General features: G+C 32.5%; 2 protein-coding genes across 2 annotated transcripts; both read left to right on the top strand.

Moving 5' to 3' along the window:
* Positions 1-1,225: 1,225 nt before the first annotated feature.
* Positions 1,226-9,983, top strand: LOC148303670 (uncharacterized). Its single transcript, XM_088269539.1, has 13 exons — positions 1,226-1,426; positions 1,508-1,957; positions 2,487-2,618; positions 3,259-3,414; positions 4,160-4,222; positions 4,736-4,834; positions 5,010-5,127; positions 6,111-6,244; positions 6,329-6,439; positions 7,327-7,379; positions 7,459-8,064; positions 8,888-9,124; positions 9,655-9,983. The coding sequence occupies exons 1-13, from the start codon at positions 1,358-1,360 to the stop codon at positions 9,716-9,718; spliced, it is 2,292 nt and encodes a 763-aa protein (XP_088125665.1). The 5' UTR covers positions 1,226-1,357; the 3' UTR covers positions 9,719-9,983.
* Positions 9,984-11,679: 1,696 nt separating this feature from the next.
* Prim1 (DNA primase small subunit) lies at positions 11,680-19,820 on the top strand. Its single transcript, XM_088269560.1, has 6 exons — positions 11,680-12,150; positions 12,240-12,409; positions 13,469-13,667; positions 14,958-15,168; positions 16,603-16,936; positions 19,712-19,820. Exons 1-6 carry the CDS (start codon positions 11,897-11,899, stop codon positions 19,732-19,734), a joined length of 1,191 nt encoding a protein of 396 aa, XP_088125686.1. The 5' UTR covers positions 11,680-11,896; the 3' UTR covers positions 19,735-19,820.
* Positions 19,821-20,478: the final 658 nt, after the last annotated feature.

Genomic DNA, 20,478 nt, shown 5'->3' on the forward strand with positions numbered 1-20,478 from the left:
AAAAAAATTCTAGAATTCCGCGGCACACCAAAAGTTAAAATATATAGGTAAGATATAGACAGAAAAAATATAAGCCACCCTCTTATTATGGTGATGCTTCTGAATGTAAGATGCAACAGTTTCTCATGCTTTCAGCATTTCTCTTTTTACTACTTCCACCTCCTCCATTAACAAACTCTCCTCCGTAATTTCTTGCTGTGAATCACTATGCAACTCCATAAACTCGGTGGTCAGCTTGACTATGCTCTTTTACAAGCTCTTCGATATCGGTGTTATCCTCATCGAGTCCCGGCTAACAAGTGAATTTCGTAAAAAAGGGACTTGTCCTTTCTCTGTAACTTATGCGAAATATCGCTTGGTATAGGAGCAACTTTTTCAGATTTTTTTTTGCTCGTTATGAGAAGTTCCACTGTAAATCTAATGCCAAAAGTTGTTTATTCAAAGTTAACAAATTAGTTACTGTGCCAAGTGTACTTTTCGCTGAAGTGAATTGTTTTTAATATTGTCTTTTTTTTCAAAGACTTTATTGTATGTAATGCCAAAATTTAGTAAACAGTATGGTAATGCTCGTACAGTAGACTCCAGCATGAGGTCGCGGTCATTCCAAACCACACCACACCAAATGTGATTCATTATTGAGAAAACACGCTCCAAAGGTGCTGAAGTCCCGGGTGGGCACAAAATATATGGTATAATTTGCTCAGATTAGGTGCATCAATGAGTTGCTCGTCAAAATGTTTGAACGATTGGACTCATTTATCCAAGTATTCAGTTTGGGCTGTCGTTAAACTCCATTCTTCATTTTTTATGCAAAAAAGACTATCAGTATTAATTTGCTGTCGTTCATCTGATTGGTGTATTTCGTTTATAGCTTTTGCAGATATATTTTTTCTCATTTTAGTACATGATGTAGTCCAATCCATGTGAAAATTTCAGCTGTTCCGAAACTATTTTCCAAAATTCCATGTAAGAAATGCACTGTCTGAATAAATCAATAGACAGTGCTTGCGCAAACCAGGACAAAATCTAAACCGGCCGGGACTCCGGGACCCGTGTCTGAAACTGGAACAATCCCGGTCAAACCGGAACGTATGGTAAGCCTACGGGCGCTTGTCCACTCCGTGTAAATTCCGTGTAGTGCACAAACGCCCTACCTATTAGCCAATGAATAATATCTGTTGATTAGTCTGTGGTTTGTGTCTGGCATTCTGGCAATATAATCTTTGCATTCTGGTTTGTATCGTGTCAATCAGTGTCAATGTATCATTTTTGGCATTTCTCAACATTGATAATATTTACGTTGACCTCATAATTTTTAAATGATTGATATAGTTTAAAAACGAATATTCGTGTAAAAATGGCTTTTATCACTGCACCATTGCATCTTATAGGGAACAATGTACAGAACGTCACCTACGTAACACAGGTTAAACTTGTTAAATTCAACCAAATTAAATATATAAATTCCAGATATACAAATAATTTACGTTAACATATATATTTTTAGGATCTCCTCGGAAACTGTCTTTCAGTCGACTATTTATCGCTTCAGCCGCCAATTGTAATAAGCTATCCTCAATTGAACTCTGCTCCAACTACAGAAACCATTGGCCAAGATATCCGTGATCTTCCGCAATTAGCATTTCACAGCCTTAATAATAATACTTTTTGTGACCAATTCGGCAATTTGCCCGCTGATTTGTCTGTAAAAACAAATCCTATTAATAATTTTACCGACCCTCCGAGCTTGATATTCAATGAATCTTTTGAAACAAATGGGGCGTTCAAAGATGTGCCGATCGCTGATGCAACAAATATAAATGATCAATATTTCGATTTAGATTTTAATAATATACTCCCAATAAGTGATAAAAACTCTACCCAAGAAACGCTACCTCCCGATAAGGAGTCGGAAAATCCAAATAAATTGTATACAAAAGCATATTGTAAAAAAAATGTGAGTATTGTTCTGACTACAAATTTATCTGTAAAAGGGAAAAATGGAACTGAATGAATGTTACACAGTTTTATTAGATTTTTGTATAGTCAACATTATTTTTATAATAAAAAAATGGCATTAGTGGCGCCCCCAAGAATTCTGCGCATAAGTTTGCCATGGAATATCTATATTTTAGGTTTGCATTTAACAATGAAAATAAGTATTTGTCTAAATGAGTGTTGTACATGAATGATACTTAATATGCCTCCGCCTCCATAGTGTAATGGTGAGCACACTCGGCTACCGCACTGGAGGTCCCGGGTTCCATTCACTATAAGTGATTTTTCACTCTAATATATTTCCAATATCACCCTGGACTGGTTCCTGAAGCGGAGGGCTGATTACCTTTCCTTCATGTATTAATGATCAAGATAACACTGCGCTTATATCGTGCAGTGCCATATATACCATCGGGAGCGGATAAGGGTTGTCTGTATGCATGTTTACTTAATATGTACCTATTTAAAACAGAAATGTTTGTTTGCAGACATTATCTTGTTCACACTGTGGTAAGGTGTATCTTAGTCAAAACGTTCTAACAAAACACATATTGAGGTATCATAAAAAAGTCAACTTTACCTGCAGAGTAAACATGTGTCTTAAGGCTTTTGAGACTACAGTAAGTATATATTTTAATTTATTACATGTTTTATTATTATTATTGTTTTAAATAGAATTTTCATTGTTATTCCACCATATATTGTGGGTATGCTGGGAAAAAAAATTTAACTCTAAAATCCCTGTTTGAATAATCCCTGTTATTTAAAGCTTTTAGCCTTAATAAAATACTTACTATTATACTTTAAGTTGAATTTACTTGTACAACCACATAAATATATCATTTCAAAGTTAGTGTATTATTCCAGTTTACAGATTGTTAAAAACTTTATATTATAAAAACTTTATATTACTGCATCATTAGTCGAAATTGCATATTTTTGAGTTAACGTTTTTTGCCAGCACACCCACAATATATTGTAAATCAATTCAATAATGTAATAATAAGCAATTACCCGTAAATATCCTTTTCCAATTTTATTGGCATGCAAACAACAACTAGGTTTCGTCATTACAGACATCATATGCTGGTGGAAAGCTAGTAAAAATTTTATGCTGTAAGCAAAACACAGCAGGTGCTTAGAACCTTGTTTTTAAATGAAGGCAATCTGATTTTTCATGAGTTGGATCATTGGGAATTTGCCGAAACCTGCCCAGTCTCTGAAAAAGTCTCTTAAATAAACTGGTATTTTACTTTATAGGACAATCTGATTCTTCATGAGTTGGATCACTGGGAATCTGGCAAAACTTGCCCAATCTCTGGAAAGGACTCTTGTAATAGAAAGTTTACCCGAAGAGCTACTTTACGAACTCACTTTGAAAGATACCATCCCCCTGAAGATAACGGCATTACTAATGTATGTTTGTTTTGTTAATTTTAAGTATTTTAAAGCAATTACATCTTTGTCTTCTTCTTTGTGAGGCCTCTCTCCTCCACTGCTGAATATAGGCCTCTTGCTCTTTCCAGTTGGTTGCTGCTTGCAGCCAGTTTTTAACCCCCACAACAACTATGTCGTCAGACTATCTCTTTTGGGGTCTTCCGACACCTCTTTTATTCTCCCAAGGTTTCCATTGTAAAAAAATATGCGGTTCTGTCTTGCAATATGTCCTGCCCATTGGCATTTGCATATTTATATTAGCAATTATATATTCATATTTAATTTGTAACTCCCTTCATTACATCTTATTTGATCTCTTTTGTTTTCCAATATCAGTATTTACAGTAAAATATGTTTGTATGTAATTCAATTCAAATAAAAATAAAAGTTACGAAATTTGAATTGTTCAACAAGATTTTTTTTAAGGTATTCGTGAATACTGTCAACTGAATTTTATCAAAAAATTTCAACTTTCATAAAACTGTAAGTTTTAAAATTTTTATCATTCAAAAAGCATTTTCAAAGTCATATAAACTGTCAACTGTGAAATACTGTTTCAAATGATATTGGAAATTTTATTCTATTTTTAAGTTTTTTTTCAATGATTTCAAAACTCATTTCTTATTTTTAAATGTAGCTTATATTAACTTTATTTTGGCATCAACTACTCTTTTTATATTTTGGTATATAATTCTAACATACTCTTATATGTTTTTTTTTCCAGAATACAATTAATATGTATATCAAATCTGAAAAAAGAAGACGCATGGAAGAATATGCTTTACAGGTATATATTTTTTTCCTCTCCATGTATTGAATACTAATTTAATCTAAATAGAATCGATAATGTCAAAATGCGAGTATTATTTTCAACAAAAAGAGTACAGTAGAACCTCTCATAACAAGTAATTCGCATAACGATAAAAAAATGTAAAGTTGCTCCCTTAACAAGCAAACTTCACATAACGAGTTACAGAAAAGGGCAAGTCCCTTTTTCATGACATTCACTCGTGAGCCGGGACTTCCGCGGCTTGGGAAGGAGTTACCAAGAGGACCCTCACTTCTGCTTGGAAAAAACTTTGGCCAGAGAGCGTTGTTAAATGTGATTTTAAAACGGTACCTGTCGAGTCTACAGTCAACGAGGTTGTGTCATAGACCAATATCATGGGATTTTTCAAATTGAAGTATAATTTGATTTCAAACACAAAAGAACTCTTCAGAAATATTACTTTAGCGTGAAACTTAAGAGTAGAATACAAAATAAATATATGTACCATAATTTTTTTTTCTCCATTTTTAGGATAACCCTTATACTTGTGTAGTTTGCAAAAAAACTTTTGATAAACCCAGTCACATGATAAGACACATTCGAATACACACAGGAGAAAACCCTTTTAAGGTAATTTCATATATTGTTTGTTTAATAGACAACAATTTAATCTTATATTTATTTGTTTTATCAAACCTACATTTAGTGTTTTAATTTTTTTCGCTAGTTTTCTCTTTTTTTTAATAATTTGTCTAAAAATTGCTATGATTTGTTGAAAGTCTTTATCTCTTATTTTTTCTTACAGTGCTTAACATGTGGAAGGTCTTTCTCTCAAAAATATTCTCTGGTACTTCATGATCGTACCCATAACAAGATGAAACCAAACAAATGTCCACAGTGTCCGGCTGCTTTCAGCCAAAAAGGTCTGTATAAAATTTTCTTACTGCATACTTACTTCCTTAGTTTAGTAATTAGAAATCAAGGTGCTTCGGGGATGGTTCCCCGTTTGCCATGTACATGAAATTGTGTATTTACACTTTTTTTTCATCAAAACAGAAATATTTGTGTTCTTATTAAATATTTAAATGTTTTATTATTTTTGTATATTAAAAGCTTTATTAGCTTTGTGGTATGGTAATATATGGTCCGCCTCCGTGGTGTAATGGTCAGCGTGTTTAGCTACCGTGCTGGAGCTCCTGTGTTTGATTTCCAGGGGGGGTGAAAATAAATATTAGTGATTTTACACTAATATTTAATATTACCCTGGACTGGTTCCTGAAGCGCAAGAGTGATCACCTTGCCTTCATGTAAGTAATGATCAAGATAACACTGCGTCAATTTGATGCACTGCCCTATGCACCATTGGGTGCGGATAAGGGTTATAATAAGTAAGTAAATATATCACTCTCCTTATCATTCATCGTTCACTTTGTGTAATACCACTTACAAACACTACTTCATGACTGCCGGTTTCGAAATAATCATTCCATGATCAGGTCAAATGTAGACTGAATAATAATGTAACTGATGACGGAATAACCATTCTATCATCAGTCTACATTTTACCTGATAGTTATGGTTATTCCGAAACCGAAAATTTCATGAAGTAGTATTTTTAAGTGGTATTATATAAAGTGAACAATGAATAATATTGAGAATATTATCATCCTATTTTTTATTGTTATTAAAAATAGAAATACCCTGCGAATTGAATCCCAGACCTCCAGTATGGTAGCCAAACAAGCTAACCTATGAATCTAAATGTTTCAAAGAAAATACTAATTGACTAAGAGAACCTCTATGGAAAGTTTAATTGCCTCCCCTGGTAAATTTCCACAGGATAGTTCTGCATTCGGGTGAAGATTTGTCGCTTGCATAATTTATATGTAAATTATTCTTCCATCAGGTAATCTGCAAACGCATATTCTCCGAGTTCACAGGAAAAAGGAAGGCAACAATATATTCCGCAATTGTCCTCACTGTAAAGCTGTTTTTCGTACCAAAAGGTATCTCGCAATTCACATTTTGAAGTTTCACACGGTAAGATAATTTGCCTAGTAATCAATAATTTTTTTACAGATTAATTTTTCCATTCCAACATATGTTTTTATATTTGTTACATAGGATACCGCAAAAGATGGAACACACATTCCTTTCAGCAGTCGTAAAAGTAATAATAAAAATCCAAGCATTTTAGAGACTGCACTAGAAAAAAGCGGAGTATCTTCCAGAAAGGTAATTATAATAATTATTTAATATAATTTATTCATTGCCATTTTAATAAAATATTGATGTTTAAATTTTTAATTTTTTTTTTGTTGGTAAGTTTTCACTTTATGCTTATGTAATAAGATATTGTAAATGTTTTTAAATATATACCCATCAAAATTGTTTTCCCAGACCTGAAAAGAAATTATCTTAATATTATTTACTGTTAAGTGTGCTGAGAATCAATATGTTGACTCTGGTATACGTTGAGAAAAGTGTGGCCGTCAATATACTGACGATAATACCACTGTATTTTGGTAGTCGAGCTGGGAAGTTGCGCATTTCTAAAGTTCCAATTTGTCAATAATATTCACAAATAGACTAATTTAACTAATTTTTTTGTTAAAAACTAAAATACATTTTTTTGTAAAAATCTATTGTTTTCGCCATTACAATGTCCACTAAAGTTGAAATGAAGCATTTTTGCAAAAAAGTCTTTAGCAATTTTAGCAAACATGTAAGAAAAAAATCTCTGCACTAAAACGATTAATTTTAGTTTATTCTTATTGTGCCACAACATGCTGAAGGTAGGCAATTATCACTGTCACAGTCGCTCTAAACACCAACTTAGTGCTACAGTGGAACCATTATTTCATATTTTTAAGGCAAAATATATGTCTTCCTATGCTTTGTTTACTTTCTAATTTTTATTTTTTTAATATATTATATATTATTAAGAAAGCTAGACAAAGCTACAATACTTAAGCCATTTTATGAGGGGAGAGAAATACAAAGTCTTACATATTTTTATTACTTTATATTTCTATCCCTTCATAAAATGACCAAAGTAGGTACTGTACCTTTGTTTACCTTTCTTTTTTTTTAGTCAAACTTAACAATACTCTCTTTTTCAGAATATCCTCAAACGTAATTCATCTTTAGAGCAATCTTCCAAAATTTCACCGAGGTAAACATTTATACAGGCTTCAAAATCAGATATACCATTTCTCTTTACACTTCTTAATGATGCATATTTTTATTTTTAGCAAGCAATGCCAACAGAATACAGTAAATTTCAATGGAGCACAAAAAGTTATTGATACAACTAATCCATTTGATATTATTTATAACCCATCTAACTTATCTTTAAGTGAGGTCAATTCCGTTAAAAATATTTTTAATATCAATGAAGGCATTACAGATGATCCTGATTTAATAATGACGAGTTCATTGAACCACGTACTGATACCAAATTCGATAGAATCTCACAATTTATTCGATCAGAATGTTCCATTACTGGGAAAGTATATTCTGCCAGCTGAAACTCCAGCTATTATTGTTGATCAAGGCAACTGTCCCCTCAGCGAAATCGAAATGGCCGGCATTCAGTCCAGCCCACATTTAATAGATGCTGGAAAATATGCGAATGGCAATATTACCCTGGATAATACACAATTTTCTCTTATTCTTCAACTTATTTCAAACACTCAGCCTGCGACTCAAATTGACCCGGTTAAACAAAAAAACAAAGAGCAGTCAATTACAGCCCCTGCTAATCAAGCCCCGGAACGAGTGGTTAATCCGAATACTGTTAATCCTAATGATTCTGAAATTTTAAAATCTGAGGCTTCTGAAAAAATGCCATCCGAATTGTAAGTACATATGTTTTTGAGCCAAACCATGTAATAATAATATATCTAATCTCTGAATGTTTTTTAATAGTTATTATAACATAAATGTGGAATTGTTTAATTGGCTTTATTTTTATTTGTAACTATTTTTGTTAATGTAATGTAAAATTTATTATTATCAATGTAACTATTGTTTATTATATACTTTTTTATATGTAAAGTTGTACAATTCCCGAACAAATAAAATATTTTAATAAATATTTTCCTATAAATTTTTTGACCTCCTTTGCAAAGGTCTTCTTCAGGGTACAATTTTTTTACATGGATATATTATTACATTGTTTTACTCCAAAAAAATTATCCGTAATTAACTGCGACTGTTCAGTTGCACATTTTAAAAAAAAAATATATTTATTTACAAATCATATTTAAATAAGATCTTAGAACATTTTTTCCTAAATTATAGTAACAATATCTAGAGAATACTGCAAAAAGTGACCAATTCAATTTGTGATTTTTTATATAAGCTTTTTGGTTGAAACCCAATGACTTGAGATTTTGTTTTTTTCAAATTCTATTATAATATTACTCAAACATTCTAAATTTAGTAAGTTAGTTTTTACTGAGCGCTTGTGATGTGTTGTTTTGAAACCTTATAAGATGTACCTATTAGGTTTAATTATGTTTATTATGTTTATCTCATTTTTAATTGCAGATATAATTGCATGAATATACATCTATTCTCTATAATTTGAATAAGCATTGGTGCTATTTCTTTGTATGGAAGCTGTAAAAGCACACTGAAAGTGTTGTTAATAATTGTTATATATGTTACTCCTTTCAGCAAAACCTTTACCACAAACAATAAAGTATTAAAATGCTATAAATGGCCACGCTTGGAGCATAAATGCGAAGTGTGCCCCGGTAGTTTTTCTAAACCCTCCGACTTGACACGCCATAAACGTATCCATACTGGGGAGAAGCCATTCTCGTGTGATATTTGTAACAAGCGGTTCACTCTCAAGTCCTCCCTAAAATTGCACCAATACATTCATAAAAATGCTGATAAACCAGATGACAAGTAAGTACAATTTATACCTATTTAGAAAAAAAATTAAAAGATTAATTTAAGTGGAAAAAAATGTTTGTCAAATGGTTTAATATATTTTGCAATCAACACTACCAAAAAAAATGTCTTGTCTTTTCTGTACACAATCTCGCTGTACAGACACTAAAGCGGTGTCAGAGTATATAATAAGTATTTGGGAGAACAACATAAACAGCTCTTTAAACAAGTACATATATTTTATAATTGAATTTATTATACTGACATTGATTACAGAGATTTTGCATTCCTCTTCCAAATACCTATTACGTCCTCTTACTGTCTCTATTACCACTATATGAAAAAACCCTATTTTAAATTCAATGGAATGTGCCTGAGAATCATATACATACTTCTTAATTAAATATAACAAAAATATATTTTATCACAAGCTAAACTAAGAAATACATATGTTTTATGTTTCTTTTTTCTATGACAACTCATTTGCACCTATGTAATTTTTAATGAATTGCAATAATAATACTTGGTCAATCTTTTTTTTTCAGAATACGTGGGGGTAAATCCAAATCAAAGCCAGCAGTCACAGAAAAACAAAAGTCAGATGCATAACATTTCTCTCTTTCATCGTCTGCATTTAATAATGTACAGAATACTAAAAGGCCTGAGAATAGATGGAGCTTCTGAACTTGGCCAGTGATTGATGGCCGCACCACACCATCCACCAATTTCAACATTCATAAATACGATATAAAACATATTCAATACCTGATTTCAGGAATTGAAGTGAAGTTTCATTGCTGATTCAATTTATTATTTTAATAAAAGTTCGAAACCCCCCTTAGTTCCTTATCACACCCTTTGTTTTTAAATATGAGTATTAACACATTGTTTATGGTATGCACATATTTGTGCATTTCATATACCTTCTTCTTCATATACAAAAAACATATCTTAAACGTCTGATTTCTTCAATCATGTTTGTTTTGCTATGTAGCAGATAGATGGCACTATAGTACAAAAATATTATCTATTATTTTCTGGTTTCAAAATATGGCTAAAAGTCATTCTTTAGATGTGATCTACAATATCGCATGTGTAATATCGCCCGCGTCAGAAAATTACATTTCTTTAACAAACTTTGCCATAAACTTTGCATGTTAAAAAAATGCCATTATGATGCAAACAAAATAATGGTATAACTATCTAACAATCTAAATTTTAAGAAAACCTGTGATGTTTTATATATATATTTTTTTTATTCCTATCTTTTAAACTCAAAATTGACACCAAAAAAGGTAATTCAGTTGGTTATGCCTCCTTAAAACCTTAGCCAAGCTTGCATATTTTATAAGGCATCAGGTTCCAGCTGTGCAGGACGTCCACTCCTGACTCCAGTTCTCATCTGAATTACAAAGACGCAGGCCTGACTCAGAAAGAGGAAAACTTACCAAAGTAGCTGGCAGCAGTAAGAAAAGCGTGGATGAAGTTTGTGGACACCATGTTCTCTACACAGGCAGCAGTAATGGAAAATAAAGAGGAAAAAGAAATGGAAACATTATTTTTCATTGTTATAGCTTTAAACCATTTTTATATTACAATTTTATAAATGTTTATAATACTTTCAATGAATGAAGCAATCTTATGACAGAGGAGGATGATAGATTTTTAGTTACTATTTGTTATTGTTACTATATTTTAAAAATAATAATAATAAAACCATAACACGGACATACTGTTTTCTTTTTTATTAAAAATATACATATTTGCACATGATAATCAAAAGGATTAATCTCTTCATGCTGTGTCGATTCATGCAATATTATCTTGAATTTAAAAACATCATTTTTAATTTTACAAAATATTACAGTATTAAAATAAGTCATGTTCAAATCATTATGAGATTTAGGATTGGGTTAGAACTTAACCTAAATCTAAATCTAAAAAGAGTTGGTGGACTCTACTGCATATTTTCCAGTTTTCAAACTGTCAGAAAATAATATGGCTAAATGAAATATCAGAATTCTTTTTTTTATGAAAATTAATTTGTAATATCAGTATTACATTTGTACAAAACAAAACACGTTTTCAAAACAAAATATGTAAGTACAGCCTTATAGAGTGGATTTCGTAAAAAATAACTTGGAATCTCATTTAAAATGACCGATTTTCACAAGATTCTCCGAACCTTATGCTTGGTTCAAAAAATTCTTTACGATTTGTATGAGATTCAAGCATTCGAAACTCCGAAGAAGGAAAACACCCGTTTTCAGGAAGGCTAATAGTTAGGATTGATTGGATTTGGTTTGGTTTCTCTTTTTCTCTCTCTTTCTCTCTCGATTACGATTGGTTGGATTCGGTTTGGTTTCACTCTCTCTCTCTCTCGCTCGATTGCGATTGGTTGTATTTGGTTTGGTCTCTCTCTCTCTCTTTCTCTCTTTGAATCAAGAAATTCCGAATGCAAAAAAACGCCCATGAGATGACAGGCTAGATAATAATAATTTTTGCAGCCATGACCTGTTTGGCAAACACATTTAAAAATAAAACGGTTTGGCGGGAAACAACAAAGAACTGTCATATATCAGGTTGCTTGCAAATAACCAAAAAACAATACTGATCCGTCGTTTCATTTTGTGAATTAAGGTTAAAAGTTCGTTTATTATTTTACAAATATTTATGAAAAGATGTGCGATTTAATTTCTTCCTTTTAATTTCTATTTTTTGTAAATTGATTTGCTTAATTAAAATATTTCTACTGATTGTAACCAACTTGAACTAGTGACCACTGCGATGGCATTTGATTCAAATCTTCTTCCGGACCTCCTTCCTGTGTACTACAATCGTTTCTTTCCGATTAATATTTTTTGCCGATGGCTTAACTGTGGATGTTCGCCTCATCCATTGTCACACAGAGAGCTGTCATTCACACTCGCGGAAGATGTTTATATCCGCTATTTATCCATCTCCAACCAGAAGGATCTACAAGCATTATTTCAGAAAAAATGTCCGTATAAAATAGATATCGGCGCCGTCTACAACTGCAAGTAAGTAGCATATGTTCTCATTAAATTTAAAGTGATAAAAATCCTGTAAATTTTCTCTCAATCAATGATTTCTTTTCCTTTGATTTCAGACCATCAATGAGTAAACAAGGTTCGATAGTACTGTCACGAGAGCTCGTGTTTGATATAGATCTCACGGACTATGACGATACTAGAACTTGTTGCCAAGGAGCTGATGTTTGTGATAAATGCTGGAGATTTATGGTTGTAGCCTGTCAAATACTCGAAGCTGCTCTTAAAGGTAAACTTTTGAGCTCCGTGGTCTCCAAACTAAAAAAGGAGTGAGCTACTTTCAGAAATTGAACTTGTCTGGTGCTAGCCACCTAAACAAATTCTCCCTCTTTATAGTTTTTTTAAATATTTTTTATAATAAGCTCTTATCATACCATAAATAATATTTTATATTAGTTTAAATTAATTACAACATCAGATTAACAATAAAACTTAAAATGCGTACTTCAAATATTTATTTATGATATATATAATAATTGAAAATAACTGTGATTAAAAATTAACAAAATAATAAAATTCATTATCCTACGCGAACCACCGAAAAAGCCTCAGCGAGCTACTGGTAGCTCACGAGCTACTGTGTGGCGATCACTGGTCTAGATAATATCATTTCGGTCGGGTTGTGGTCCCGTGGTTAGTGTCGCAGACTCTTGAGTCAGAGATTCTTGGTTCGAACCCACTTTACCACATACCTATTACTAATAATAAGCCGCCTAGGCTCACAGAAATAATAAGAAATTGAAATATTTGTGTAAATCATACAAACACAAATATTTTTTAATTAAAAAAAATAATAAAAATTTTGACACTCATTTCAAGAACACTCACTCATTTCAAGAACGTCGTAAATCAATAATCGTTAATTTTCAGTTGTGCGTGTTTTCGGATTGCCCGGAAAATGTACTATATCCCAGCAAAAGAGGCATATTTTTAACTTAATATTTACCCGCTACAGGGCAGAAAGTGTTGTTTTTGCATTTAGAAGAAAATGTATTGTTTCATTATTTTTTTTAAATGTACTAAATATTTTTCTAATGGAGTAAATAATTCAGGTTTTACCTTAAAAGATCTGTTGCACAGTAAAAAAATCAATAAGTGGCTTGATATTTATTTTTAAAACATCGTATTATATTTTTAAACTTTAAAAACATTCTCCTGAAAAATCAAGTTTTTTGATATATGACGGTCTTGAAAGGAGTGAGCGATATGTTTTATATAATACATTCTCATATGCTAGGTAATTAATGACCGCCTATTGCGATATTATGTGAACTTACTTTGGTTTCAGAGGACTTTGGGTTCAGCAGCGTGCTGTGGGTGTACTCCGGGCGCCGAGGTGTGCACTGCTGGGTGTCCAGCTGGGAGGCGCGCTCCCTGTCCTCGGCGGGCAGAGCGGCCCTGGGGGACTACCTGGCCCTCATCTCTGGCGGAGACTCGCAGGCCAAGAAAGTGCACCTCAACTCCGACAACATCCACTCCAGCATCAAGTGAGAACTTTTCTTAGCCCTTCCTTCTTCTTTCTTACGGTGCTAAAAACTTCCATGTGCACCGGTGATATGTATTTTGTACACCATATGAAAATGTGATTTGAAAATGGGAAAAATGTAAATATTCCTAAGTGTTAGTTAAAATGGATCAACTTGTAATGTAAATATCAAAAAAATATTCATTGTAACTGCAGACAGTTGGTAGAATTCCATATTGAATTGTTGGGTAATATATCCAAAATAAAACAAGGTTTTTTGGAATTGTTGTTTGTTGAATTCTACATTTATTTATGTATATGTTAACACGTGTTTGATAATGTCCTAAGAAGATGAAACGCATCACGTGTCACGTCGGAAACAGTATGAAGTCGCGTGCGCATGTATGTAAAGTGCGGCACGCACGCATACTCGAACACATAAACGACAAACGTTTGTGTATTGATGATTCTATCCCCAATTTTTTTTTTCATATATTTATTTCCGTCGCTGCAAATAAATAACTTTATATTATAATGCTTTTATGTAACACGTAACATTATTACGGAGGAATATAAAAATTCTGAGCCCGTATCTATTATATTTTATATTGATATTCTCATTTTTAAAGTCAAGTAGTAGTAAATATGTACATATCACCGGAAAGGGAAGGTTAGCAATGAGCAAATGCTGAGATTTACCTGACTGGCCCACACTAGAGTATCCCTCCTGTTCCCTACAGAGGTTAAAATAAAACATTTCTTTAAGATAGAAGAAACAAAAATCCACTTTATGATCTATAAACCTTGTACATAATAAGAAAGGTAAATATGTTAAATAATAAATACGTGGGGGCTTTATGTTCATAGAAAAGTTGACAAATACTATTGTAGATCCGAGGATATTGTAACTGCTCTAAACCATTTATATTGTTACCATTACTGTCTTTGTATACTGTGACCAGAAATATCAATCTCCATGTATACTTTGACCATAAATATTACCCTCTGTGTATATTGTGACCAGAAATATCAACCTCTATGTATACTGTGACCAGAAATATCACCCTTTATATAAACTGTACCCAGAAATATTACCCTGTTTGTATACTGTGACCAGACATATCAATCTCCATGTATATTGTGATCACAAATATTACCCTCTGTAAATATTGTGACCAAAAATATCAACCTCTATGTATATTGTGACCAGAAATATCATCCTCTATGTATACTGTGACCAGAAATATCGCCCTGTTTGCATACTGTGACCAGAAATATCACCCTCTATGTATTCTGTGTCTTCTTGTTTCAGACGTGCTCTCAAAGTAGTAACAACGCACTTTGATGATATCTTGAATGATCAGCAGTTTATTTCTACTCCGGAAGGTGTTGCTAAGTTCCTCCGCCTGTTGCCTGATGATAATCTCGTCTCACAGGTCCAGAAATCCTTCCATGGACTTCCTTCAGATTCTGGTGTACGTTGGAAAACGTTCCTACAAGTTTACAGAGCATTCTGGAATGAGGTAATTACATACAGTTTCTAATTTATCGGCAGGGGAAATCGCTGTAAAGGACAAAATGTCAACTATTTAAGAGAAAAAGAAAGTAGTTTAAAAATAAATATCTTTAAATACTATTTTTGGTTTTATAATTAATATTAATTTATCCTTTAAAAACATCTTTCATGAATAAAAAAAACCTTATGAATACCAACACATATTTTGGTCCATTTCACCAATGGTTTCTGGCCTTCAAAAATGAGGAAATGTGAAAATAAATAATGTTAAGAATACTAGCAAAAATCTTAAAATCTTGAATGTTGTAAAGGGCGCACAAATTTAAATTATAATCTGTTATAAAATAAAAATGTATTTTAGAAAATTGTTACTTATGTAAATAAAACTATTAATTGATTCGGCAGTCATTTTGTGGTAAAATCTATCCATTTTTAATTAATGTTTTACTTAGTAAATACCACTATTTCTTAAAATCTACTGTGACACATGTTTCGATGCATTCCGCATCATACGGTGTTTGAAAATGATGCGGAATGCATCGAAACACGTGTCACAGTAGATTTTAAGAAATAGTGGTATTTACTAAGTAAAACATTAATTAAAAATAAATAAAACTAGCTTATTTATTTCTTACTTAACCTTTTAAACGCGTTAACTTTGTTCCTAAGAGACGCGCGGCTGTATTTCGCCGTTTTTTAAATTATTACTTTTATCATGTATTTAGTTATGAAACGATTTATTTTCCTAAACAAAAACGTTCAATGGGATTCATTGTGCCTTTTTGGTACTCTATAATACACGTGTGTCACATTATTCTTGAAATATATCGTAATATAAACAAATTAGATCGTAACATAAATAAATCAAAGCACGCATCGTGTGTCACTCTTACCCACTGGCGATGCGTAGCGTCGAGAGTGAGACAGATATAGGGCATGATTATGGCGCGGACTAATTACCGACCGCAAGAAAAATCAGGGATCTGTTGTTTTATTTATCCTTGTGATATTACAAATTACTAGTCAGATATTTCAACAGATGTCATAAGGCCGAGGATTGACGTATTATTTTATCCAAAGTTCCACACCATGAAAAAATCCCTCCAAGTTGAACTGAGGTTGGAAACTTGGAGCAAAGTGAAAACACAAACGCTTATGTCAGCCGCGTATGGGGCATGTCTTGTAAAAACACAAACGGTTATGCGAGCCGCGTGGATCCGGTTAAATCTTATTTATTTATTTTTTCTCTTTAGCACTGCTAAAATGCAATAAGTGTAATTGGTATTTGAGAGATCGTTACCAGAATGCAAATCCAAGTAATAATTTCAAAATCATTAATTTACACATTTATTTCGAAGATACATTTAAGGTTGTTCCTATACAATTTCGAATTGCTCATAATATAAAACATCCCTAATTGTTCATCCATCTTATCTTACAGCACAATGGAAATCGCCGACTGAAACACCTTGTTGAAGAAATTCAACTCCAATGGTGCTACCCACGCCTCGACATCAACGTGACAAAAGGATCTAATCACTTGTTGAAGGCCCCCTTCAGCATCCATCCGAAGACTGGGAGAGTATGTGTCGTCTTCCGAGCCACCAACGCCGCTAAACTGCGACCAGCTCAAGTGCCGCACCTCGGGAACCTGCTGGACGAAGAGGCACCTGACCACGTTGAAGGCAAGGCCTTGATGCAAGAAGCTGTTGCTGCTTTCCAGGACCATGTCTGGGCGCTGGAGAAAGAGGAAGCCAAGAGAAAAAGGGCTATAGGTTAGTAAATTGCCAAAAATCTTCGGAGCATGTCTAAATTTTAATTAACCGTTTTATTGCTGAGATTTTTTCTTATATGTATACTAAAACTACTAAAGACTTTTTGCAAAAATTATCCTTTTTATAGAAGGTAAAATTGGCAATATTTTTCTCAAATATTGACCGATTTTAGTATTACTTTCTGGTATTGGTGGAAAATATAAAAATCAAACTAGGTACTCAAATAAAACGGCATTTTGTATTTAACATACTTATGTGTATTTAAAAATAAATGCAATTTGAGAAAAATACACACATCGCTCACTCCTTTCAACAACGTCATAAATAAAATAAAAACTTGTTTTTTCAGGAGATCGTTTTTAAACTTTAAAATTATAATAAAATTTAATAAAAATAAATATTAAACCACTTGTTGAATTTTTTACCGTGCAACAGATCTTTTTAGGTAAAACCTTGAATGTTAATTCTCCATTTGAAAAATATTTAGTACCGTAAAGTGGGTATACTTTGCACCATGGGTGATACTTTGCACCACCTTCTGTAAAGAAATTGTGGAGCTGGTCATCTCTGATACGTGTCATTTTTCATTCTACTTTCTATTGTTTCTGATAGATGGCACTTCAATCTACTTTTTAGTTCATTGAAGTAACAGTCGGTCGCTATTGCTTCAATGCGTTTTTCCTGTCCGAACGTAAAGAAAGTTTTCTGTCTGAAAAAATCCAGTGTAATCAGTATACTGAAACAAGTTACAACAAGTGAGTGGTCTCTAAATCGTAGGTAGGTGGGCCCTGCTTTTCTCAAATGCTGTATTTTTTGGTTACGTTATCAAGTTTTTGTAAAAATAATCTTTTTTTAAGAACTGGCTTGTATTGACCACATTTGGGGTAACATTGCACCTGGTGCAAAGTATCCACAAAGGGCAATAGTTAATTAATTAGATGAAAAGTCTTAAAACGGCTAATACAACTTGACATTTTTGCTAAATATCTTTAGGTTTTGTGTACTTATTTGATTCCTAATGGTATATTTTTTTCAAAAATGTCAAGAACACACAAACAGCGGCCTTATGCCAGACGATACTGCGATTTTACACCGAAGAGAGTGGAGCAGTGTTTGGAGGCCATTCGAAATGGTAGAATCAGTCAAAGAAAGGCTGAAGAAATTTTCAAAATCCTCAGAAGGATGATTAACTATAAGCTCAAAGGTCAGCACACAAAACCTGTGGGAAAACCTCCGATATGTGACAAGGGCGAAGAGCAATCCTTCGTAAACTGCATAGTAGACATGAGTGAGTACGGTTTCCCAGTGAGTGTTTTTAACATTCGCTACATTCTAATAGCCTATTTGGATAGATTTGGCAGAAGAGTACGAATATTAAAGAACAACGTACCAGGCTCTGAATGGATAAGATCATTTTTGCAGACATAAAACCTTGACTGTTGCTAAAACTAGTCAGTTGCTTAATTGGTTGCCATTAAAAGCGTATGACGATGACGTGCGCCAGAGTTTTCAACAGTTTTTGGAAGAAAACAGATTCAACCCAAATAATTCAGTCTTAGAACGCAGGAAAACGATACCGATAGAACCAAGTAAGAGCATTGCTCACGATTCAAATGTCGAAATGAACGTTGACGAGACACAAATGCTACCTGAACCAACTACATCAATGATCCCACCTTCCGCATCGAAACTTCCAGCATATCTAGCATCAACTGATAATAGTTCACACGGAAGCTTTGAGGAAGAGGGAGAAGAACAAAAAGGATGACTGAAACCAGTTATCGTATTTGTTCTTCAGTTTCATTAGGACCAGTAAAAAAGAAGGTGGGAGAATATGTCGTATTATATTTTCATTATGAAGGAGAAAATTTTCCGGGACAGATTTTGGAAATAAAGAAAGACAGAGCTGTCAAATCCATTCAGAAGAGTCTCAAATCGTGGAAGTGGCCGATGAAGGATGACTTTCTTCAATATTCTTGGAAGGATGTAGTGGGTTCCATAAAAGAACCGAAAATGCAATCCAAAAGAGGTTTCTTTACCGTCCCGGAACTTGACCATATTTAGACCTAATTTCATTTTAATTCCTATTATCTATGTAGTACGATATGTTTTAATATCCACCTTTAATTTTATATAATTTTAAAGCTTCAGTATTGGAAAAAAAACATTTGTGTTAGATTTTTTGCTATTTTTTAAAAAAAAATTCCATCAACTGTCTTATTTTTCCATAATTATACAATATTATAATCTGCATTTAGCGAACTATGAGCCAAAACCCTTCATAAGGTGCAACAAAACATGTAGGATAGCCTTTACTTTGCATCAATTTGGATTCTAGTACGAAAAGTGTAGAGAAAATATCATGGTGCAAAGTTGTACTTTACCCCGGGATACTTTGCACCAAAATATAAATATAAAAAAAAAATACAGGTAAAATAGATAAAAATTAAAAAATGTATTAGACATGTTACAAGTATATATGTTATTACATTGCAATAGTTGAAACCTCAGAAAAAGTAAAAAACCTGATCTGAATAGACAATTTTTTGAAAAAATGCAGTATTTTGGTGCAATGTATACCCACTTTACGGTATATTAAAAAAAAATTAAACAATACCTTTTCATATTAATCTGATGTTATGTATGTCCTTGTTAAGTAGTCATTGACATTTTTTTGTGACTTTTTTTTTAAATGTGTCAGGTTAACACATATTTTTTAAATTTTGTTTTAATTTATTTAATAATAATTTAATCTTTTTTTCTCTTTTTTTCTAGCGGAAGACAGCATTGAATTTTAAAACAACCCGATTGTTAATCAATTAATATTTATTTATAAATTGTAACTACACTTAAATATGTGAAACAAAATAAAAAGTTTTTTATTATTCTTTTATTTTTATTTCTCCCACGTAGTTCAAGATATAAGCTGATGACCTAAAATCAATACACAGGTTCACCTTATCTATATGTGATTATGTTAGTACAGTTTGTCCATATTTCACAATCAAATATTTTGCAATGAATCCTTACAAAAGGCAAGTGTTTAGTAATCCACTAATTGGATTTGTTATTCAAAACCTGCTGTGAAAATAACCTCAGTCTTTAAAGCAAACTCTACAATGCACTTCAAATCCCTGTGTATGTATTACTTTACTTTTATTTCAATTGTGTTTTAATTATAGTGACCGCTGTGATGAAGTTCAAATAGGAATCTTCTTAATAATAATTGTGTTTAAGTTCAAATAAAATACTGATGATTCTTGTACAGTGGAGTATTATCAGACATAAAGAATATTTAATTTGACATACTGTACATTATACAAGTCTATTTAACTATCAAAAACTAGAATAAAGATTACATTTAAGTTTCATTAATTGATTTGGCAGTCACTTTGGTAAAATCTATCCATTTTTTATTTAAGTTTTACTTATTATTTTTTGACATCTCATCAAAGATGAAGAAGAATATGGAAGTCTGGGCATTTGCCCAGACTTCCATATTCTTCTTCATCTTTGATGAGATGTCAAAAAATAATATGAAA

This window comes from Brachycentrus maculatus, unplaced genomic scaffold, assembly GCF_059751285.1.
Source record: "Brachycentrus maculatus isolate JH-2025_06_01 unplaced genomic scaffold, ASM5975128v1 h1tg000357l, whole genome shotgun sequence".
NCBI classification, from domain to species: domain Eukaryota; kingdom Metazoa; phylum Arthropoda; class Insecta; order Trichoptera; family Brachycentridae; genus Brachycentrus; species Brachycentrus maculatus.